The sequence below is a fragment of the Pongo abelii genome, chromosome X (assembly GCF_028885655.2).
Source record: "Pongo abelii isolate AG06213 chromosome X, NHGRI_mPonAbe1-v2.0_pri, whole genome shotgun sequence".
NCBI lineage: Eukaryota > Metazoa > Chordata > Mammalia > Primates > Hominidae > Pongo > Pongo abelii.
Window position 1 is genome coordinate 45,254,918 of NC_072008.2, and position 20,134 is coordinate 45,275,051.

Sequence of the window (20,134 nt, forward strand, 5' to 3'; positions counted from 1 at the left end):
TGAGTTTTAAAAAAAAATACGCTCACTATTACAATGAGAACTTTATTTACAATATTCTTATTCATTAATGTAAAATTAAGAATTGTAATGTATCCCAATAATGTTATGAATTTCTCTGATATTATAAAGCACTGTAATAAATTGTATTTTTATACTCTAGCCATCTGCCAGATAAGAATTATATATGACTTAAATAAAAAGGATTTTGAAATTTCATACCTTCGGATTATAGTAATTTCTGAGACTTCAGTGTAGCATTCAGACTTTTTTAATTATAGGGAAGCAGAAAGATTAATTTTCAGTGATTGTGATTTGGTACATATAGCTAAGAGTAGAACAGGAATTGAAGACAAGTTATTTTATAAACCCTTAGGCTCTAAGGATAATAGACTCAGCCTAGAATTCGCCTTGTTTAGAATGGATTATCCAAACTTGTTGAATATTTATGTGCTTAGGATAGGTAAATGTTAGGATATAAATTTTTAAACTCTATATTAAAGGCTCTGTATTTCACAGGAGAGGAAAAATGAAGGCATTCGAAGTGAGTACTCTGTCCCACATCACATTTTCTTATCTCAACAAAGTTCTTGAAATGGTAGTGAAAGTTTTTTTATTGTGATAGAAACTAACCAAGTTTCTTTCTTTGTGGGTACCAAACTTGCAGGTGTTCCTGGGAGTATATCAGAGATTTGAGAATTCACACACATTTCTTACTTTAATGACTCTGGGACACATTATTAACAGAGCAATGTTACGGAGCACTTAATTGTTAATGGCAGAAATTTTGACAAAATTATTGGGAACCTTGAGAGAATTAGAGCTTTGTTATTACCTGTGAAGATAAAGAAACAATTAAGTACCTATTGTGTCCTGAACACTGAGATAAAGCCTTAGAGAAGTTTTCTAGTTTTAATCCTTTTATCAGCTCTTTGAGTGTTACTAAAATAGAAAGGATAAATTCCCCAGGATCTCCTGTAGCAAATGACAACTGGAATTTGTAATCAGACTCTAGAACTGGGTTCTTTCCGTTGTTCATTTTCTCCTGCAGTTATCCTGTGGTATAAAAACGAATTTATATTGTTAAAATAATGTTATTTTTTTCTTTGGGGGAGGAAAAGTGAGAGTGAGAGCATATGCATGAATTGGAGTTAGGAAGTAAGATCAGAAACAGAGTTGGTGTGTGAAGTATATCATGTGGAGAAGACAGTTGAAAGGCAGGCAGTATATGGTAGTTTAAAACTGGTAGACGTCTGGCAAAAAGTCAGTAAAAGCAGTTCAGTGTAAATTGTAGGTATTTTTATTACTCTAGAGATTCTGTGAGATCTCACATAATTCAATAAAGTTCTTCCCACCTGTGGGAAAGATGCATATTATTTATATTTGAGAGCAGTTTTGTTTATATCAACAGGGACCACAGTAATAATTTAGACTTTCAACTTACGAATAAAATTATCAAAGTGCTCCTATATTATCTTATTTGGCAAGTATTGTTTCCATGTATAAATGGGAAAAGCACTTATGCCATAACTAGTGGCTCTTTTAATAAATATAGGGAAGCTGTTCCTTCTATAGAATGTTGTATTGAATATGTCTAAGATAGAAGTGAAATTTTCAATATTGACTTCTTAGGTGATCGAATGGAGGCTATATGCATTATCTTGGGGAGGAAATGTGTTTTAGGGCTTTATTTTTTGCTTACATATTTGTATTTTTTTATTTCTAGGCTGTTCGCTGCTATGAATCTCTAATCTTAAAAGCTGAAGGAAAAGTGGAGTCTGATTTCTTTTGTCAATTAGGTCACTTCAACCTCTTATTGGAAGATTATCCAAAAGGTAATTTTTTTCTTGTTCATTATTGTTTGATTTATACATTTGTTGGATTGTAATTATTTGTGCTTTATCAAGAGGATTTTCCCAAGAAATTGTAAGTGCATGAGCAAACTAAACAATGAGAAAGAAAAGTAGAGTAGATGGAAATGGAAATCATCAATAAGTTGGCTATTCAGTAAAAGTGAAAACCACCTGCATGTGCAGTGCAGTTTTGTTCTGCCTTGTGAAAATCCTTGCTCTTGAAAGGCCTTCCCATAGTAGAAAGTGACCCAGTTTGATATAGATATTTGTACATTGATGGATACTTTGGAAAGGTAACAAAAACTCAGCATTTTTCTTTATCCTATTTAAAACGTTTCCATTTTAGCTCAAAAATATTTGAATGAAAATCTGATCGTTAAGTAGCCATGTTATTGTAAACAAGTAATACAGAGAGATGATCACAGATGAGCCTTGGATAAAACCAGTTTTAAAAATTTACTTGAAATGTTTTTCCTTTAAGAAATAAGTGAGTTGAATAACTGAAAGTAGTCAGCCCCCTAAGATTTGCCCTTTTTATGGTACCAAGCTGCCAACTCAGACCATTACTCAGGAAGTTAAAAGCACCCCCAAACCCCACCCTTCCAATACCAAAGAAAAAATCCATATTAAAAGAAAATTATTATTATGACCAAGAACATTTTAACTTTTGATGATAGTAAACATTTTGATGTGGAGTGGATGGATGTGTTACGCTTGTTTTCAACAAGTATGTTTAGAGGGCAAAACACCTGGCAGATAGTTTCAGGGCTAAAGTGAAGGATTGTTAGTATTTCATATTGATGTTTTATTATGCGACTTTTAGGTCAAGTGAATGTTTTCCTAATGAAAATGCAATTTTAGTCTGAGACAGGCATATTCTGTGAGGTTTGAAATTAGGCTTATTTCTCAGCTCAGCTCTGTTATATACAGCTGCACTACCTTTAACAGATTATATATAAACATCGCTGAGTATCTGTTGTCTAATCTGTAAAAGGGAAGGAGGTGAGGGATGACGCCTCATGGATTTTCAGATTGTGTGACACTGATTAGTACTTAGCAAAAGGGTTTCAGTCCAACAGGGTAATGGGTGTTAATAATTACTTAATACTCCATTAGATGTTTTGTCTTTAATTAAAACTGGAAACTTATTTAAAGGAAACTATTGTACCAAAAAATAGATAGAGGCATACCTGGGAGATATTGCAGGTTTGATTTCAGACCACTGCAATTTATTGTGAATGTTGTAATAAAACCAATCAAACAAAAATTTTTTTGTTTCCTATTACATATAAAAGTTATGTTTGCACTGTAGTGGTGCAGTAGCATTATGTCTAAAAAATGTACATACTTTAGTTAAATAAAACTTTCTTAAAAAGTGCTAACAATCAACTGAGCTTCCATCAAGTTGTAATCTTTTTGCTAATGGAGGGTCTTGCATCGTTGTTGATACCTGCTGAGTGATCGGGGTGGTGGTTGCTGCAGGTTGGGGTGGCTGTGGCAGTTTGTTAAAATAAGAAAACATTGAACTTTGTCGCCATCAGTGGACTCTTCCTTTCATGAAAGGTTTCTCTGTAGCATGTGATGCTGTTTGAAAGCATTTTACTCACAGTAGAGCTTCTTTCAGAACTGGAGTCAGTCCTCTCAACCCTGCCACTACTCTGTTAACTAAGTTTACGTAATATTCTAAATTCGTTGTTGTCATTTCTACGGTGTTCACAGCACCTTTATCAGGAGTAGATTCCATTTCAAGAAACTCCTTTTGGCCAGGCACAGTGGCTCACGCCTGTGATTCCAGCATTTTGGGAGGCCAAGGCAGGAGGATTACTTGAGCCCAGGAGTTCAAGACCAGCCTGGACAACATAGCAAGACTCCCTATCTTAAAAAAAAAATTTAGCTGAGTATGGTGGCATGCACCTACCCTGGAGGCTGAAGTGGGAGGAACACTTGAATCTGGGAGGTTGAGGAGGTTGAGGCTATGGTGAGCTGGGATCATATCACTGCACTCCAGCCAGGGTGAGTGAGTGAGTGTGTGTGTGTGTGTGTGTGTGTCTCTCTCTCTCTGTCTCTTTTTTAAAGAAACTACTTTCTTTGCTCATCTGTAAGAAGCAGTTCCTTATCCATTCAGGCTCCACTTCTAATTCTGTTTCTTTTGCTGTTTCCAGCACATGTGCAGTTACTTCCTCCATTGAAATCTTGAACCCATCAAAGTCATCTATGGGGAGGGATGGGAATCAACTTCTTCCAAACTCCTGCTAATGTCTGTATTTTGACCTCAAATGTTCTTTTTTGAGATGGAGTTTCACTCTTGTTGCCTAAGCTGGAGTGCAGTGGCGTGATGTCAGCTCACTGCAACCTCCGCCTCCTGGGTTCAAGCGATTCTCCTGCCTCAGCCTCCTGAGTAGCTGGGATTACAGGCATGCGACACCATGCCCGGGTAATTTTATATTTTTTGTAGAGACAGGGTTTCACCAAGTTGGTCAGGCTGGTTGCCTGACCTCAGGTGATCTGCCCACTTCAGCCTCCCAAAGTGCTGGGGTTACAGGCATGAGCCACTGCGCCCGGCCTTTTGACCTCAGATGTTCTTAATGGCATCAGGAATGATGAATCTTTTCCAGAAGTCTTTCAATTTACTTTCCTGAGATCCATGAGAGGAATCACTATTTATGGCAGCTGTATAGCCTTACAAAATGTATTACTTTAATAAGATTTGAGGCCGGGTGCGGTGGCTCACGACTGTAATCCCAGCTCTTTGGGAGGCCTCGGTAGGTAGATTACCTGAGGTCAAGAGTCGAGACCCACCTGGCTAACATGGTGAAACCCCGTGTCTACTAAAAATACAAAAATTGGCTGGGTGCGGTGGTGCGCGCCTGTAGTCCCAGCTACTCAGAAGGTTGAGGAAGGAGAATCACTTGAACCCAGAAGGGGGAGGTTGCAGTGAGCTGAGATCGCACCATTGCACTCCAGCCTGGGTGACAGAGTGAGACTCCGTCTCAAAAAAAAAAAGACTTGGAAGTCAAAATTATTCCTTGATGCATAGGCTGCAGAATGGATGTTGTGTTAGCAGGCATGAAAACAACATTAATCTGCTTGTATATCTCCATCAGAGCTCTTGGGTAACCAGGTGCATTGTCAGTGAGCAATAATGTTTTGAAAGGAGTCTTTTTTTCTGAACAATAGTTCTCAACAATGGGCTGAAAATATTCAGTTGACTGTGCTGTGAACAGATGTGCTGTCATTCAGACTTTGTTCTATTTTTAGAGCATAGACAGTAGATTTAGCATAGTTCTTGAGGTCCCTAGGATTTTCTGAATGGTAAATGAGCAATTGCTTCCACTTAAAGGCACCACCAGCATTAGTTCCTAACAAGAGTGTCAGTCTGTCCTTTGAAACTTTGAAGCCAGATGTTGATATCTCTCTCCTCTCTATGAAAGTCCTACATGGCATCTTCCTCAATAGAAGGCTGTTTCATGGAGATTGAAAATCTATTGTTTACTGTAGCTGCCTTTATCAATGATCTTAGCTGGATCTTCTGGATAATTTGCTACACTTCTCCATCAGCACTTGCTGCCTTATCTTGCGCTTTTATGTTATGGAGATGGCTTCTTTCCTTAAACCTCACGAATCAACCTCTGCTAGCTTTACACTTTTCTTCTGCAGCTTCCTCACTTCTCTTGGCCTTCATAGAACTAAGGAGAGAGTTAGGGCCTTTCACTGGAGTAGGCTTTGGCTTAAGGGAATGTTGTGGCTGGTTTGATGTTTTATCCAGACCACTCAGACCATGTCCATATCAGCAGTAAGGCTGTTTTTGCTTTCTTGTCTTTTATGCATTCACTGGAATAGCACCTCAAATTTCCTCCAAGAATGTTTCCTTTGCATTCGTAACTTGGCTGTTTGGCACAAGAGGCCTAGCTTTTGGTCTGTCTCAGCTTTCAAAGTGCCTTCCTCACTAAGCTTAATGGTTTCTAGCTTTGGATTTAAAGTGAGAGATGTGTAACTCTTTCTTTCACTTGTACACTAAGAGGTCATCGTAGGGTTATTAATATGCATAATTTCAATGTTGTTGTGTATTAGGGAATACGGAAGCCCAAGGAGAGGGAGAGAGACTAGGGAATGGCTTGTTGGTGGAGTAGTCAGAACACACACAACAGTTATCGATTGTTTACTGTCTTATGTGGGCACAGTTAGTGATCCCCCAAAACAATTACAGTAGTAACACCAAAGATCGGTGATCAGAGGTCATCATAACAGATAACAATAATAATGAAAATGTATGGAATATTGGTTTACCAAAATGTGACACAGAGCCATTAAGTGAGCACATGACTGTTGGAAAAATGACACCGATAGACTTGCTCTACACAGGGTTGCTGTGAGCCTTCAGTGTGTAAAGAACGCAAATATCCGTGAAGCACAATAAAGCAAAGTGCAATAAAATGAGGTATGCCTGTAGAATTCTATGCAATCTGCTACTTTTTTATTGCTGCACCTTTATGTAGTTGGAGGACATGCTAATTTGAGAGCATGTATAGAGAGACCTAGACTTGAAAATTAGGTTTACATATGAGGCTACATGTACTTGCTACTTAGTGGTTGTTAAACAATAAATCTTTTAACTTGTAACACTATGTTAGACTATGACTGTAGCTTTATTTTTCATATATATATATATATATATATATATATATTTTAATTTAATTTTATTTTTTGACACAGGGTCTTGCTTTGTCGCCCAGGCTGGAGTGCAGTGGCAGAAACATGGTTCACTGCAGCCCCAAACTCCTGGGCTCAAGTGATTCTCCTACCTCAACCTCCTGAATAGCTGGAACTAGAGGTGCGCGCCACCACGCCTAGCTATTTTTTGTACTTTTTTTTAGAGACAGAGGTCTTGGTTTGTTGCCCAGGCTAGTCTTGAACCCCTGGGCTCCAGCGGTCCTCCCGCCTCAGCGTCCCAAAGTGTTGAGATTACAGGTGTGAGCCACCATGCCTGGCCACTTAAAAATTTTGGTTATGAAGATAATGAATCCAGGGAGATTCATCTTGGATATGTGTTTTCTTTTTTGGAAGGGAGGGCAACTAGACTGTGTTAGCAAACTAGCTGGTGAGAGTAATCTAGTAAGGTGAGAGAAGAGAAGGATAATCTAAGGATTTAAGTCCTTGAAAACATGTGCTTCATTTAGTGTTGTGTAGATGACCTGGGCATTGATAGGTAGTCAGCAGCTTGATTAATGTGTAATAGGGGGAAGAGGAAGGAGAAAATGGATGCAGCGGTATGCAAATGTATTCAGTATATTTTAATATTTCAAGCTGGTGGTTTCTATTTCCTAGATGTGTTTTGTTATTTATTTTTTGAAATCCTCTTTGAGGCTTTTTAAGGCACGTTTCCACTTAAAATAAATTCTCTCTCTCTCTCTCTCTTTTTTTTTTTTTTTTTTTGAGACAGAGTCTCGCTCTGTCGCCCAGGCTGGAGTGCAATGGTGCTGTCTCGGCTCACTGCAAGCTCCGCCTCCCGGGTTCACGCCATTCTCCTGCCTCAGCCTCCTGAGTAGCTGGGACTACAGGCGCCCGCCACCACGCTCGGCTAATTTTTTGTACTTTTTAGTAGAGACGGGGTTTCACTGTGTTAGGCAGGATGGTCTCGATCTCCTGACCTTGTGATCTGCCTGCCTTGGCCTGCCAAAGTGCTGGGATTACAGGCGTGAGCCACCGCACCCGGCTAAAATAAAATTCTCTGTCTGTTCTCTTCATTGTCTTTTTCCAAGTCCAAAACTAGAATCTGTCTCTAATAGCCCTCTCCCTTCCTCTCCAACACATACTCATACCTTCAAGATGACCAGTTTGTAGAGACATTTGTTACCTTTGGCTGCCTCCTCCTCCTCTCTTTGGAACTAGTACAGGATAAGAGAGCTACTAACCCTGGGCAAATAGACATTTATTTTTAGAGAACACATTATAAACCGTAACTTCCTGGGAGTAAACCATATAGTAAACATGTTATTCTGTGAGTGAAGTGCTCAGGTATATGTACATAGGCGACTTACTGGCCTTGTTTTTCTGAAGAGAGCCCTGTAATTATTTGCCCTGATTCATAGTCATCTTTTCTGTGTAAAGTTTTCTGAGCTTGGCATTTCTCTTGAGTTTAGTTCCTTTAAAAAACAAACAAAAGAAAGGCTTCTATTTCTATAGTAGAAAATGGTAGAACCTGTTTTGTATGTGTTTTGAGCTGTGGTTTTTCTTAACCTTAATTGTCATTTTGCTCTCATCTACTTTCTGTCTTACAAGAATTCCAAGAAACAATTTTGGTCTGAAGATGGTATAATTTGGTAATCATTTATCTTTTCTGTGATTCCAGATGAATTTGATGCAGAAGGAAAAAAGGCTTTGTAAAATAATTTTCTTAGCCTCTCTGGCTGGTGATATGAATGAAGAGTTTAAAAAAATGTCATGTCATTTTATTTGGTCATTTTACTTGTAGGAATTTATTTTAAGTCTTAAAATAGTAATTGGATAGGGGATTGTGGGAAAATGGAGGCTCAGTGCAGTCAGTCTATTGTTGTAGGTTATGTTCCTCAGTAAGGAGTTGCCTTTATGTTCAACAGCTTGGGAAGGAGGAGGATAGAACCAGTATCGGACAGAAGGAGAAGTTAAGCTGTGACAGCCTTTACTAACTTCATGGGATGCTCTGGAGCCAGAATGGCCCTTGAGAGCTATACCAAGTTGGGCCAAGATAGCCAGGCCTTTATACTCCAATTATTCCATATTGAACATGGGCCAGCCTGAGAAGAATTGTGACCAGGGACAAGCTGGCTCTCTGCAACTGAGGCAGCTTCTGTAGAATCTCACAGATAGAGGCTTTCAGCAAGCAGGATTCCCAGCAGTTCTTTCTTGAAGTGGGATATGAGTGCTTCTTTACAGTGTCTACTATACCTCCTTTTTACTCCTAACTCTAAAGCTAACCCATGAACCTCCTAAGCCAAATGGCCGATGGGGCTCTCAGACAGTTTATAAGCCTTAAACCATGGAGATTATGCAGTGATTTCATTTCTTTGGGTTGGAGGACAACCTGAGAGATACATAACCCTGGGCTGAAGCACAAGCATATGTATTTAGATGAATATATGTGATGGATCTTAGGAGCAGTTAATAGAAAATATGTGTAAATATCTATAAATATGTGGTAAAATATAGGTGAAGAGAGTCACTGAGGTTAAATTAGTTGATTAGAAAATCAGGTAGCAGCTGGGCACGGTGGCTCACTCCTGTAATCCCAGCACTTTGGGAGGCCGAGGCGAGCGGATCACCTGAGGTCAGGAACTCTATACCAGCCTGACCAACATGGAGAAACACCGTCTCTACTAAAAATACAAAATTAACAGGGCGTGGTGGCGCATGCCTGTAATCTCAGCTACTCAAGCGGCTAAGGCAGGAGAACTGCTTGAACCCAGGAGGCGGAGGTTGCGGTGAGCTGAGATCGCGCAATTGCACTCCAGCCTGGACAGTAAGAGCGAAACTCCATCTCAAAAAAAAAAAAAAAAATTAGATAGCAGATTATTTCAAAGTACATAGCAAAATCATAAACAGATAGAAATTATGAGGCAGGAGACTTAAAGGATAGTAAGAACTTCAGAAGTAAACAATTAGAGGAGTGTAATAATCATTCCTGACATTAATATGAAAACCTTGAAACTCTTAAAAATTGTTTCTTCATATTTTTGAGCTGGAAGTTTTCCCAATTGTAAGTTCCCTGAAATTCTAGCCAGTGATAGATTTTTCTTCCATTCTTCCTTCACTCAAGTAATTGGTCCTTTTGTTGCATTTCTGTCACTTTTGGGCAAAATATGCTTTGGTTGTTTCAATTCTTAAGCGGTTACAAATGGCCAGGGCAAGTTCCATGCCAAGAGCTGCCAATGTGGAGAAGCCTTAAGTTAGAGCTTGGAGGGTTTTCTTTCTCTTTTTGTCTTTTGTGGGTCGAATGACAGTACTCTATCCTGGAATATTTATAGTATAAGAACATGAAACGTGTGTTTTCCAATCATAGATTTTGTTTGGCTTCTCCAAAATTGTCAATTTTTTAATCCATTTTCTGTAATCATTCTAAAACAGGTTTTAAGCATTATATGAGGATGTCCAAATAAATGATTTCCCTCATTCTGTATTAAGGACTTTAGAAAATTCTAGTTACAGTAGACTAGGAATTTTTTTATGGATAACTACCTTAAAGATTAGAAATAAGGACTGTGCTTTGGTCAAAAGGATTTTACTAGAGAGACTTTGGTGAGGTGATGGGTACTTGCAAACTGCACCTTTAGAGTTTTAATGATTTTTTTTCTGATTAAGAAACAGCATGTTAAGATCCTTCTTAAAATAAGATACTAAGCATAATGAGGGTAGAGTATAATTGTTTTTAAAATGTGTAAACGAGTAGAAAGATCGCTATGGAAGAAATGGAACAAATGCTCATGGAAGAAATGGCTCAATTACAAATCTGTTCCTGCCATTTAGAGTATTAACTTTGTGACTTTGAATTTGAGCATTCATATTTATTTCTCAGTTCACCATATTTTTGTATAGATGCCATGATTTCTCCCAACTGATAATTACATGGACTTCTTTTTTAAAATTTTTTTTCTCTTTAATTTTTTATTTCTTTGGGGGTTTTTTTGTAACATCTTTTCACATCACATGGACTTCTTATACTTCAGTTTTATTTGCTTCAAAACACATCATACTGTCTTTTTAAAGGTTCCCCAATCCTAAAAGAGAATTTTATGAAGCCAGATGATATATATAATTAATCAAATTATTGAAAGTATGCCCTCCAAATTTGTGGAAATTCTATAATATCATTACAAGGGCAATCTCCAGGTTTGATATGGTGACTGCACAAAATTGTCAGGGACCAAGTCTTCTGTTTTCAGAATGTTTTTAGGTACAAGTATTAAATACCTGATTCTAGCTTAAACAATAAGGACATTTATTACCTCACATAATAGGAAGTTCATAGGTGGATTTTTCTCCAGGCATGGTCTGAAGTTTAGAAGGATCCAGTTACTTTTCAGTCTGTTTCTTCTGTGCTGTGGGCTTCATCCCAAGATAGTTCCCTTGTGGTGGCAGTTGGTAATATATGCTTCCTTGTTCACATCCATTAGTAGACAGAGAACCTTTTTCATGTCTGTCGTCTATAAATCAGTGGTGATTGGGCCACCTGAGTTCATGTGCCTGTTTCTGGACTAAAACAATCACCGAGATTACCAGGAAACCGATAACCTTTTCAAATCAATAATGGGGGTTGAGAGTGTGGTTAGAAATGAATGTGAGAATATCAGCCACACCATTGACTACAAAAACTCTTGCTTGACTATTTTTTTTTCTACAGCTAGTTTGATAATTTGGTTTGCTTTTCTTTTTAGAAGACCATTAATTAATGACCTTTATAAACTAGCTACCCTCATGCATGAAGAACTAGGAAATGGGAGATGGCTTAAAACCAGTTCTTCACCACAACTAGAAAAATTTCTCATAGTCTAACGTCCTTTCAATGATAGGTTGGTTGGCATCATCTTTATGCAAAAAAGATGAGCATTATTCATATGTAAAAGTTACTTTTTCAGATATGTGATGATGTTTTTGGGTAATGTTTCTGTAATTTGAACATATTCAGAATGTTCTTTATATGACTTTATATATATTTTGGCAATTTACAATAAAATGAAAACATTTCATATAGAGTTTCAGAAAACATTAACTTCCATTTTTGGTAAATCTTCTTTTATTCAGCATCTCATATATTGTAAGGTCAGCCGAGAGAAAGGAAGAATAGACCCAAAGTCAGGCGAGTAAGTTTATTGAACCTGCTGGCTGCTCCACCACAGACAGAGGAGGCAGCCCTGAGCTTACAAAATGAGGGGTTTATATGGGGGAGAGAGACCCTGGGGTCGTTTGTTGGTTAACTTTGCCATATATAACCTTGTGACATTTATGGTAGCAGCTAGATGAAGGAACTTAAAGGAGGGTTTAGGTAAAGTTTGTTTATGCTTCCCATGACCTCCCCTGTGCGGTCTGGATGGCTTGTAATTGGGGTTTGCTTATCGCAGCAAGGTCTGATAAGTGAAGTCTGCTGGCTCCACTGGGGCGCCTGGATAAGGGCTTAGAAAAGTAAAGAGGCTTGGGGGAAGGGTGAACGGCACAGAGAAGGGTTGCAGGGCATTAAGGCAGGGGGTGGGCAGTACGCAGGAGTTTGGGGCAGTGTTGGCAATACCAAGAAGCTTTTTTGGGGCGGTTTGTCCCTAACATATATAATCAGAAGATAATGTTTTATTTACTGCTTTGCTAGTGAAGGGTAACATGCAGTGTGTTGTAAAATGTTTTTTTGCTAGTTTCCGATCCTTAAATTGAGCAGTGTATTATACTTAAGTAGACTGTCTAAAAACCTATATATGGTTTAAAGACTATTAAAACTGACACCTGTCTACCTACTCTACAAGTTAAGAAATAGAATGGTACTGCTACCACAAGCCTGTGTTCTCTCCAGTTGCATCCTCCTCCCTTCCTCTGTAGGTGTAACCCATGCGTGGCTGTGATGTTCAGTGTTCTCTTGCTTTTCTTTCCTTCTTTTTTTTTTAATCCACTGATAAAAGTATCCCTGAACAAGATATTGTTTATCTTTGGAAAGCTGAATAGCAGGCACGAACATAGCTATGTAAGGAAGGGGCCATATTGTCACTATTAGAGGAGGCTCTTGGGAGAAGTAAAACTAAACAAGAGATTTTAGCATTATAGTGTGGCTTCTGGTTCCTCAACAGTTCACAAGAGCCACTTTTGGAGGAGGCAGTGTGCTGAGGCATGTGTGACTCTTGGCAAACATAATACCCATAATTAGGACATATGACATGACCAATATGAACCAGGAAAATCTGGTCAGGAATATGATCAGAGAGAGTGGGTTATTCAGAAGTAAATCAAATAAGGCCAGTCATGGTGGCTCACGCCTGTAATCCCACACTTTGGGATGCCAAGGCAGGTGGATCACTTGAGGTCAGGAGTTCGAGACCAGCCTGGCCAACATGGTGAAACCCCACCTCTACTAAAAATACAAAAATTAGCTGGGTGTGGTGGCACGCGCCTGTAATCCCAGCTACTCAGGAGGCTGAGGCAGGAGAATCGCTTGAACCTGGGAGGCGGAGGTTGCAGTGAGCCAAGAGCACGCCACTGCACTCCAGCCTGGGCAACAGAGTGAGACCCCATCTCAAAAAAAAAAAAAAAAAGTAAATCAAAGCAGAACACTTAACACTTCTGGGAGCCTTCACATCATCTATTTTGTAGAATATAGAGCGGAGAATAGAAACTTTATCAGAACATGGTCAAAAAAAAAAAAAGCCAAGCCCAGTTAAGAATCTGGGCCAGGTTTATCTGGATATTTGGTCCTCAGGTTGAGAAGAGGTTACAAGAGCAGCAGAATTTTAATGATAAGCCTCAGTGACTTGGATCTGGGGCATAGCTGCTGTCCTGGGATCACCCTTTTTCTTCATCTTGGGTATTCCCATGGCCTCTTGTCTCTGTTGTGTCTCCTGCTTTCAATAAACCATATCTTCTTCTTTCTTGTATATACTCTCCTTTAAGGGGAGCATATTTGTCAGATTTTTCTTCAGGAAAGTTATTTGTGAGATAATTTTGTTTGGAGACTTTGCATATCTGAAAATACCTTTATTCTACCCTCCTAATAGATCATTTGACTGGATATATAATTTTAGATTGGAAATAATTTTCCTTCAGAATTTTGAAAACATTGTTCTGTTGCCTTATTTGTAGAATTACATGTCTGTTATAGGACCCTTCAAACTACCAAGTCATAGCCTTCTTTTCTGGGAATTTTTTGGGAATTATTTCCTGAATTTTCTTTTTTCCTTTTATTCTTTCTTTTTGGGGCTTTATTATTGATATGTTAGACCTCCGGGGCACAGTTTTTCTAATTTTCTGTTTTTGTCCTTTTTATTTTTTGAGAGATTTCTTCAAATTTAATTTTTAATCTTTTTATTGAATTATTTATTTCTCCTATCGTACTTTAATCTACCAAATTTAATTTTTTTTCTAGAGCATCCTGTTTGTTCTCCTGCACACACCCCCTTTCCACCCCCCTCAATGAAAACAATATTTTCCCTTACGTAAGACTAGTAAGAATTTTTTGAAGTATATTTTCCCCTGCATAGTAGTCATTATTTTTTCTTTTAGGTTGTCTTTTTTTCTTTTGTGTTAGTTTCTTCTTGGTTAGAGGCTTTCTTTAGATGTTTGATAATTCTTAGCTGTCCATATTTCATAATTGGAATAATTGAGAACTGGAGGCTCTGAACATGGGATTGCAGATCTCTGAATATGATCTCCATGGCCTTTTGTTGGAGAATCTGTATTTTTTGGTCAGATTGCCTAACAACATCAAGTGTTGAGTGAGAGAGTTGAGGGAGCCAGTTGCTTCTCAAATAGTTTTTATCCTGGTCTTCCATATCTTAACTTGTGAATTGTAAACCACAAATTTAAAAAATCCTTTTCTAGCTGATCAGAAAAATATTATCCCCCCATGTTTTCATCTAGTAGTTTTATGGGCTTCTTTTTATATCTAACTCTCTTAATCCTCTGCCAGTTTTGATCTTTGAGGAAGGTCGAGTTGATCTAAGGGGTTAGCCTGGATGCTGTTCAAGTGCAGATCTGAGATTTGACCATGGTTTTACGTTCTTGAACTGAGGGGGGCCCAGAATTTTAAGTTGTTTGGTCTGAAATATCACTATCTACTGGGAGGTGGGTGTGGTGGGAATCTTGTTGCAGTGTTTGTTAAGTGTATTATTGACTTTAAAGTGAGACATAATTATGACTCATAATTATTTTCCTTTCAGCATTATCTGCATACCAGAGGTACTACAGTTTACAGTCTGACTACTGGAAGGTTAGTGCACATTTGCATGCTGATTTCATGTTTGTGTTTTGGGCAGATTATTGCCAGTTATACTCAAAATTAATTGAGCTCTTGCTTTTTTTTTTGTTAATTACTTAAAATATTGCTTCTAGGGGAAAGGTATTGGAAAAGGGTTGAGAGTATGTTTGTGCTGTCTTGTATGACTCTCCTTGTATTTTATTAAGAATTAGATTCCTCTGACACATTTTACTGGTCAAATGTAATAGAAGTGTGATAAGTAAAAATCAAGCAAAACTAAACAAATAACAATAACAAAATGATTCCTTGGTTTTCTTTTCTAAAGTTGGTACCTGGGAGTAAAAGAAGGCTGAAGATGTGTATATCAGGCTAAAATGGGAAGGTGTAATGGGAAAGTTATGATAAACTCTTTCTTGGTGTACTCTGTTTATAATTGGAGCTTTGAGGAGAGCTGAACCTATTTTTTAGAAGACCTACCTAAATGAAAGACTGTGCATAGTAGTGAAAAAATTAATCATCCACTTTCTTATCTTAATTTAAGCAGTGATTAAGCATGATCTTTTACATCATGTTTACTTTTAAGTTTATTGAGCAGTGAGGTTTTTTTTTTTTAAATCTGAATTGCTGTTTCAGATTTTTTTGGATTTTATTTTTCTATTGGTTAATTTTCTTTTTGAAGTAGGTACTTATTCTAGTCTTATATAGACTGGCTTTGTCTGGAAAAGCCCTTCAACAGTCAGCCTATGCAGAGATTTTGAGAACACTGTGTAGAGGTTTTAGACATATATGTATATATTTTTTTCTTTTTTAAGTCTTTTGAAAATATCTTCTCTTATCTCTGGCTTTTTTTTTTTTTAAAGCTTTATCAAAGTATAATTCACATGCTATAAAATTCAGCTGTTTTAACTATACAAATCAGTGATTTTTGGTAAATTTTCAGAGCTGTGCAGCTGATAGAGGCAGGAGGCAGACAAAGGTCTAGACAGATAGGGAAGGGTCCCTGGAGAATCACTGATCCACCCAGCCCACAGGTGTTTACACCAGATGTTTTGTGCAGATAAGGGAACCTGCACAGGGGGCTTGTCTGGGCATGCCTGCAGTGGACTGGAGGTCCACATGCACTGGGGGAATGGGGTGGAGCCACCAATAATTTGCGCCTTATACAGGGGAGGATCCTTGCCTCTTCAACTCATGTGCTGGGGCCCTGGTATTCAGTTTGTGAGGTGGAAACCTACTGGCAGGACCCCCTTTCTTTGCTGATAGCTTTCCTTTTTGCTTAATAAATTTTGTCTTCCTCACCCTTTAATGTGGCTGCATGCCTAATTCTTCCTGGTTGTGAGACAAAAATCCAGATTAGCTGAGCTAAGGGGCAAAAAATCCTGCATCACAGCCATCCTCACAGTCTTATTTATCTCCCTGGAATGAAACCTCACATATATCCCCAGCCCTGGCAACCACCAGTCTACTTTCTGTCTCTATATATTTGTCTTTTCTGGATATTTCATATAAGTGGAATCATATAATATATGGTCTTTTGTGGCTGGCTTCTTTAACTTAGCATATATTTTCAAGGTTCATATATGTTGTAGCATGAATATTTTATTCTTTATTTCCTGATAATATAGTCACCCCTCAGTATCTGTGGGGGATTGGTTTCAGGACCCCTCATGGATACCAAAATCCATGGATATACTCAAGTTCTTTATATTAAATGATAAAGTATTTGTATATCACCTCTACACATCCTCCCATATACTTTAAATCATTTCTAGATTACTTATAATACCTAATAAAATGTGAATGCTATGTAATTGATTGCTATACTGTATTGCTTTTTAGTTTGTGTTATTTTTTATTATTGTTATTTTTTTCCTGAATATTTTTGATCTGCAGATGCGGAACCCATGGATACAAAGGGCTCACTGTATTCCATTAGATCAATATACCACAGTTTGTTTATCCTTTCATCAGTTGATGGGCATTTGGGTTGTTTCATTTTTTGGCTATTGTGAATAATACTGCTGTGAACATTTGTGTACAGGTTTTTGTGTGACATAATAGTTTCAGTTTTCTTGGGTAGGTACTCAGAAATGGAATTGTTGGATTATAGGGTAAATCTGTGTTTAGCATTTTGGGAAACTGCCAAAACTTTTTTTCCCTATGTCTGTACCATTTTACATCCCTGCCAGTAATGTGTGAGGGTTCCAGTTTCTCTGTATCCTACTCAACACTTGTAATTATCTACTTTTTGAGTGTACTAGTTTTTTAGTGTGCCTAGTGGGGTAGAAAATAAAGTTTTAAACTTTGATAAAGTCCAGTTTATCAACTTTGTAACACAACTTTTTATTGCTTGTGTTTTTGTTGTTGTACCTAAGAAATCTTTGCCTAACTCAAGGTCATGAAGACTTACTCCATAGTTTATTTAATCAGGTGCTTCAGTGCTTTGCTTTTACGGAGTGCTGCAGTAAATAGTCTAGTAAAAGTTTCTCTCTTTATATATAGTTTTTTAGAGACAAGGTCTTACTGTCTTGCACAGGGTGGAGTGCAGTGGTGCAATCAGAGCTCACTGCAGCCTTGAATTCCTGGGCTCAAGTGAATCCTCCTGCCTCAGCCTCTCGAGGAGCTGGGACTGCAGGTGCACACCACCATGCTCGGCTAATTTTTAAATTTTTTTTTGCAGAGATAGAATCTCACTATATTACTCAGGCTGGTCTCAAACTCAATCATTGGCCTCAAGTAATTCTCCCACCTCGGCCTCCCAAAGTGCTGGGATTACAGGTGTGAGCCACTGCACTTGGCCTGTCTTTTAATACTTTTGTTAGTGATTCTTTAGTATAGATTCCTTTAAAAGTGGGATCATTGTGTTGAAGGGTATTTGCTCCTTTGGGATTGAACCATTTGCATTTATTTCAACAATGTATGCAAGTGCTTGTTTCTTCTTGGTCTTAATCAAGAACCTTTTTGTCAGCAGACTTGTCAGTTTGATAGGTGAGAAATGGTATTTTATTATAATTTAAATTTACATTTTCTTAGTTGTTAGTGAGATTGAACTTTTTAAAAATTGACGTGTAAAGACTATTTGAATTTCTTTTTCTTTGAAATATTTGTTCATGTCTCTTGCCCATTTTTTGTTTATTAGGTCATTGTTTTACTGTTTTATGTAGCTATATAACATGTATTAGGCATATTTATCCTTTATCTGTGACATTAGTTGAAGCTACTGTTGCCCGGTTTGAGATTTGTTGTTTTGCTTTGTTTTTGTGTGTTTGTGTTTGCCTGTGCAGAAGTTTTCTATTTCTGTGTAGTCAGATTGATCAGTCTTCTACATTGCCCTTATATTTTGAATTCATAGGATGGGTTTTTTCCTCATTCCCAGGTGTTAGAGAAATTCACTCACATTTTCTTTCAGTACTTGAATGGTTTAATATTTTACATTTAAATTTCTGATCCATTTGGGTTTTATCCTTGACTTACAATGTGAACAATATTTAAGATTATCTTTTTTCTTATGGCTGGTTATCCCAAAGATATATTTTTTAAAAATTCATTTTTTCCTCTGCTGATTTGAGATGTTGCCTTAATTGTATACTAAATATTCATATGCAGTTTTGTCTGTGCATTTTGTGGCATGTTTTGTTCATGAACTAATACAAAAGTATTTTACTAACAGAGATTTTATAATATGTTTTAATGTATGGTAGTGCTAGGGCACCCTTTCCCCACTGTTCTTGCTTCTAGGATTTTCCTGGCTGTCCTTGGTGGCTTGTTTTTCCAAATAAACTTTCTAATTAACTTGTCTAGCTTCACAAAAAATACCTGACGATTTATTTTCTGTAGCTTTTTTGAGATATATTTAACAGTATTTTAAGCATTTTTTGAGATATGATTTACATTATTTGAGATTTGACAACTTAAATAGTTGTATAACCATTACCATAATGAAGATATAGAACATTTTCCATCACCCAAAGTGTTCCCTTGTGCCATTTTCCTACTCTTGATCTCTGGTCCCAGGCAACCACTTATCTGCTTTCATCCCTCTAGTTTTGTCTGTTCTGGAATATCATGTAATGGGGTTTAAACAGCATATATTCTTTTGTTTTTGATAGCTTTCATTTGGCATGCTTTTACTGAGATTCATCCATGTTGTGTGTATCAGTAGTATGTTCTTTTTCATTGTTAAGTAGGATTTCATAGAATGGATGTGCCACAGTTTTTCTGTTTATCAGTTGATAAGTATTTGGATTGTTTTCAGCTTTTGGTTATTGTGAATAAAGTGCTGTGAATATTATTTGTCTTTGTGTGGACATGGATTTTCATTTGTCTTGGTATATATACCTATGATTTGGGAATGCTGAATTGCTTTGCAGTTTTAGGTTTAACCGTTAGACTTTTTCAAAGTGGTTATACCATTTTATATTCCAACCAGCAGTGAATGAGATTTCAGATGTTCCATATCTTCGTTAGCACTTGGTATTGTCAGTCTTTTTAACTTTAGCCCATCTGCCCATTCTTGTTTTTTCTTCTTTCTTGTTTTCTTTCTTTCTTTCCTCCTCAGTCTTTTTAACTTTAGCCTGTCTACCTATTCTCCTTCCCTTCCTCCCCTCCCTCCCTCCTCCCTTCTTCTTTCTTTTCTTTCCTTCTCTTCTTCCTTTCCTTCCTGTTGTTCGTCCTTATCTTCTTCTTCTTCATTGAGTTTTATGGGTTCTTTATATACTCTGGATAAATGCCCTTTGTCAGATACTTGTTTTGGAATTATTAGTCTCTGGTTCATCTTTTCATTTTCTTACTAGTGTCTTTTGAAGAGCAAATGTTTATTGTTTCAATGAGGTCCATTTAATTACTTTTTTTTTTCTTTTACAGCTTGTGCTTTTTGTGCTAGGAAATCTTTATGTATCCCAAGATCATAAAAGATTTCCTCAACTTTTAAATTCTGTTTCGGCCTGTGATACATTTCAAGTTGTTTATGATGTGAGATAGCATCAGTGGTCCCCCCCACCCTCCACCCCAATAGCTACCTAGTTTTTCCAGTGTTATTTGTTGAAAAGACTACGCTTTCAAAATCTAGCATTTCCTCTTTGAAAAATATCAACGTACAATTTAGTTTTCTGTCTGTTTCTAGATTCTCTATTATGTTCCAGTGATCTCTGTGTCTGTTTTTAAGCCAATATCATAGTTTTGTTTACTATGTTCTTGAAATCAAGCAATGTAAGTTCCCTGTATTCTTTTTTCTTTCTTTCTTTCCTTTTTTTTTTTTTTGAGATGGAGTCTCTCTCTGTCACCTAGGCTGGAGTGCAGTGGCACGATCTTGGCTCACTGCAACCTTCGCCTCCCGGGTTCAAGTGATTCTCCTGCCTCAGCCTCC

At 37.6% G+C, this 20,134-nt stretch overlaps 1 protein-coding gene across 20 annotated transcripts in view; it reads left to right on the top strand.

Moving 5' to 3' along the window:
• Positions 1-20,134, top strand: part of KDM6A (lysine demethylase 6A) — a 234,574-nt gene that overhangs the window by 84,309 nt on the left and 130,131 nt on the right. For all 20 annotated transcript variants that reach the window (XM_024240505.3, XM_024240494.3, XM_024240503.3 and 17 more), the window contains 2 exons: positions 1,724-1,832; positions 14,732-14,781. In XM_024240505.3, coding sequence (XP_024096273.1) covers positions 1,724-1,832; positions 14,732-14,781 — 159 coding nt within the window. The remainder of the gene's footprint in view (positions 1-1,723; positions 1,833-14,731; positions 14,782-20,134) is intronic.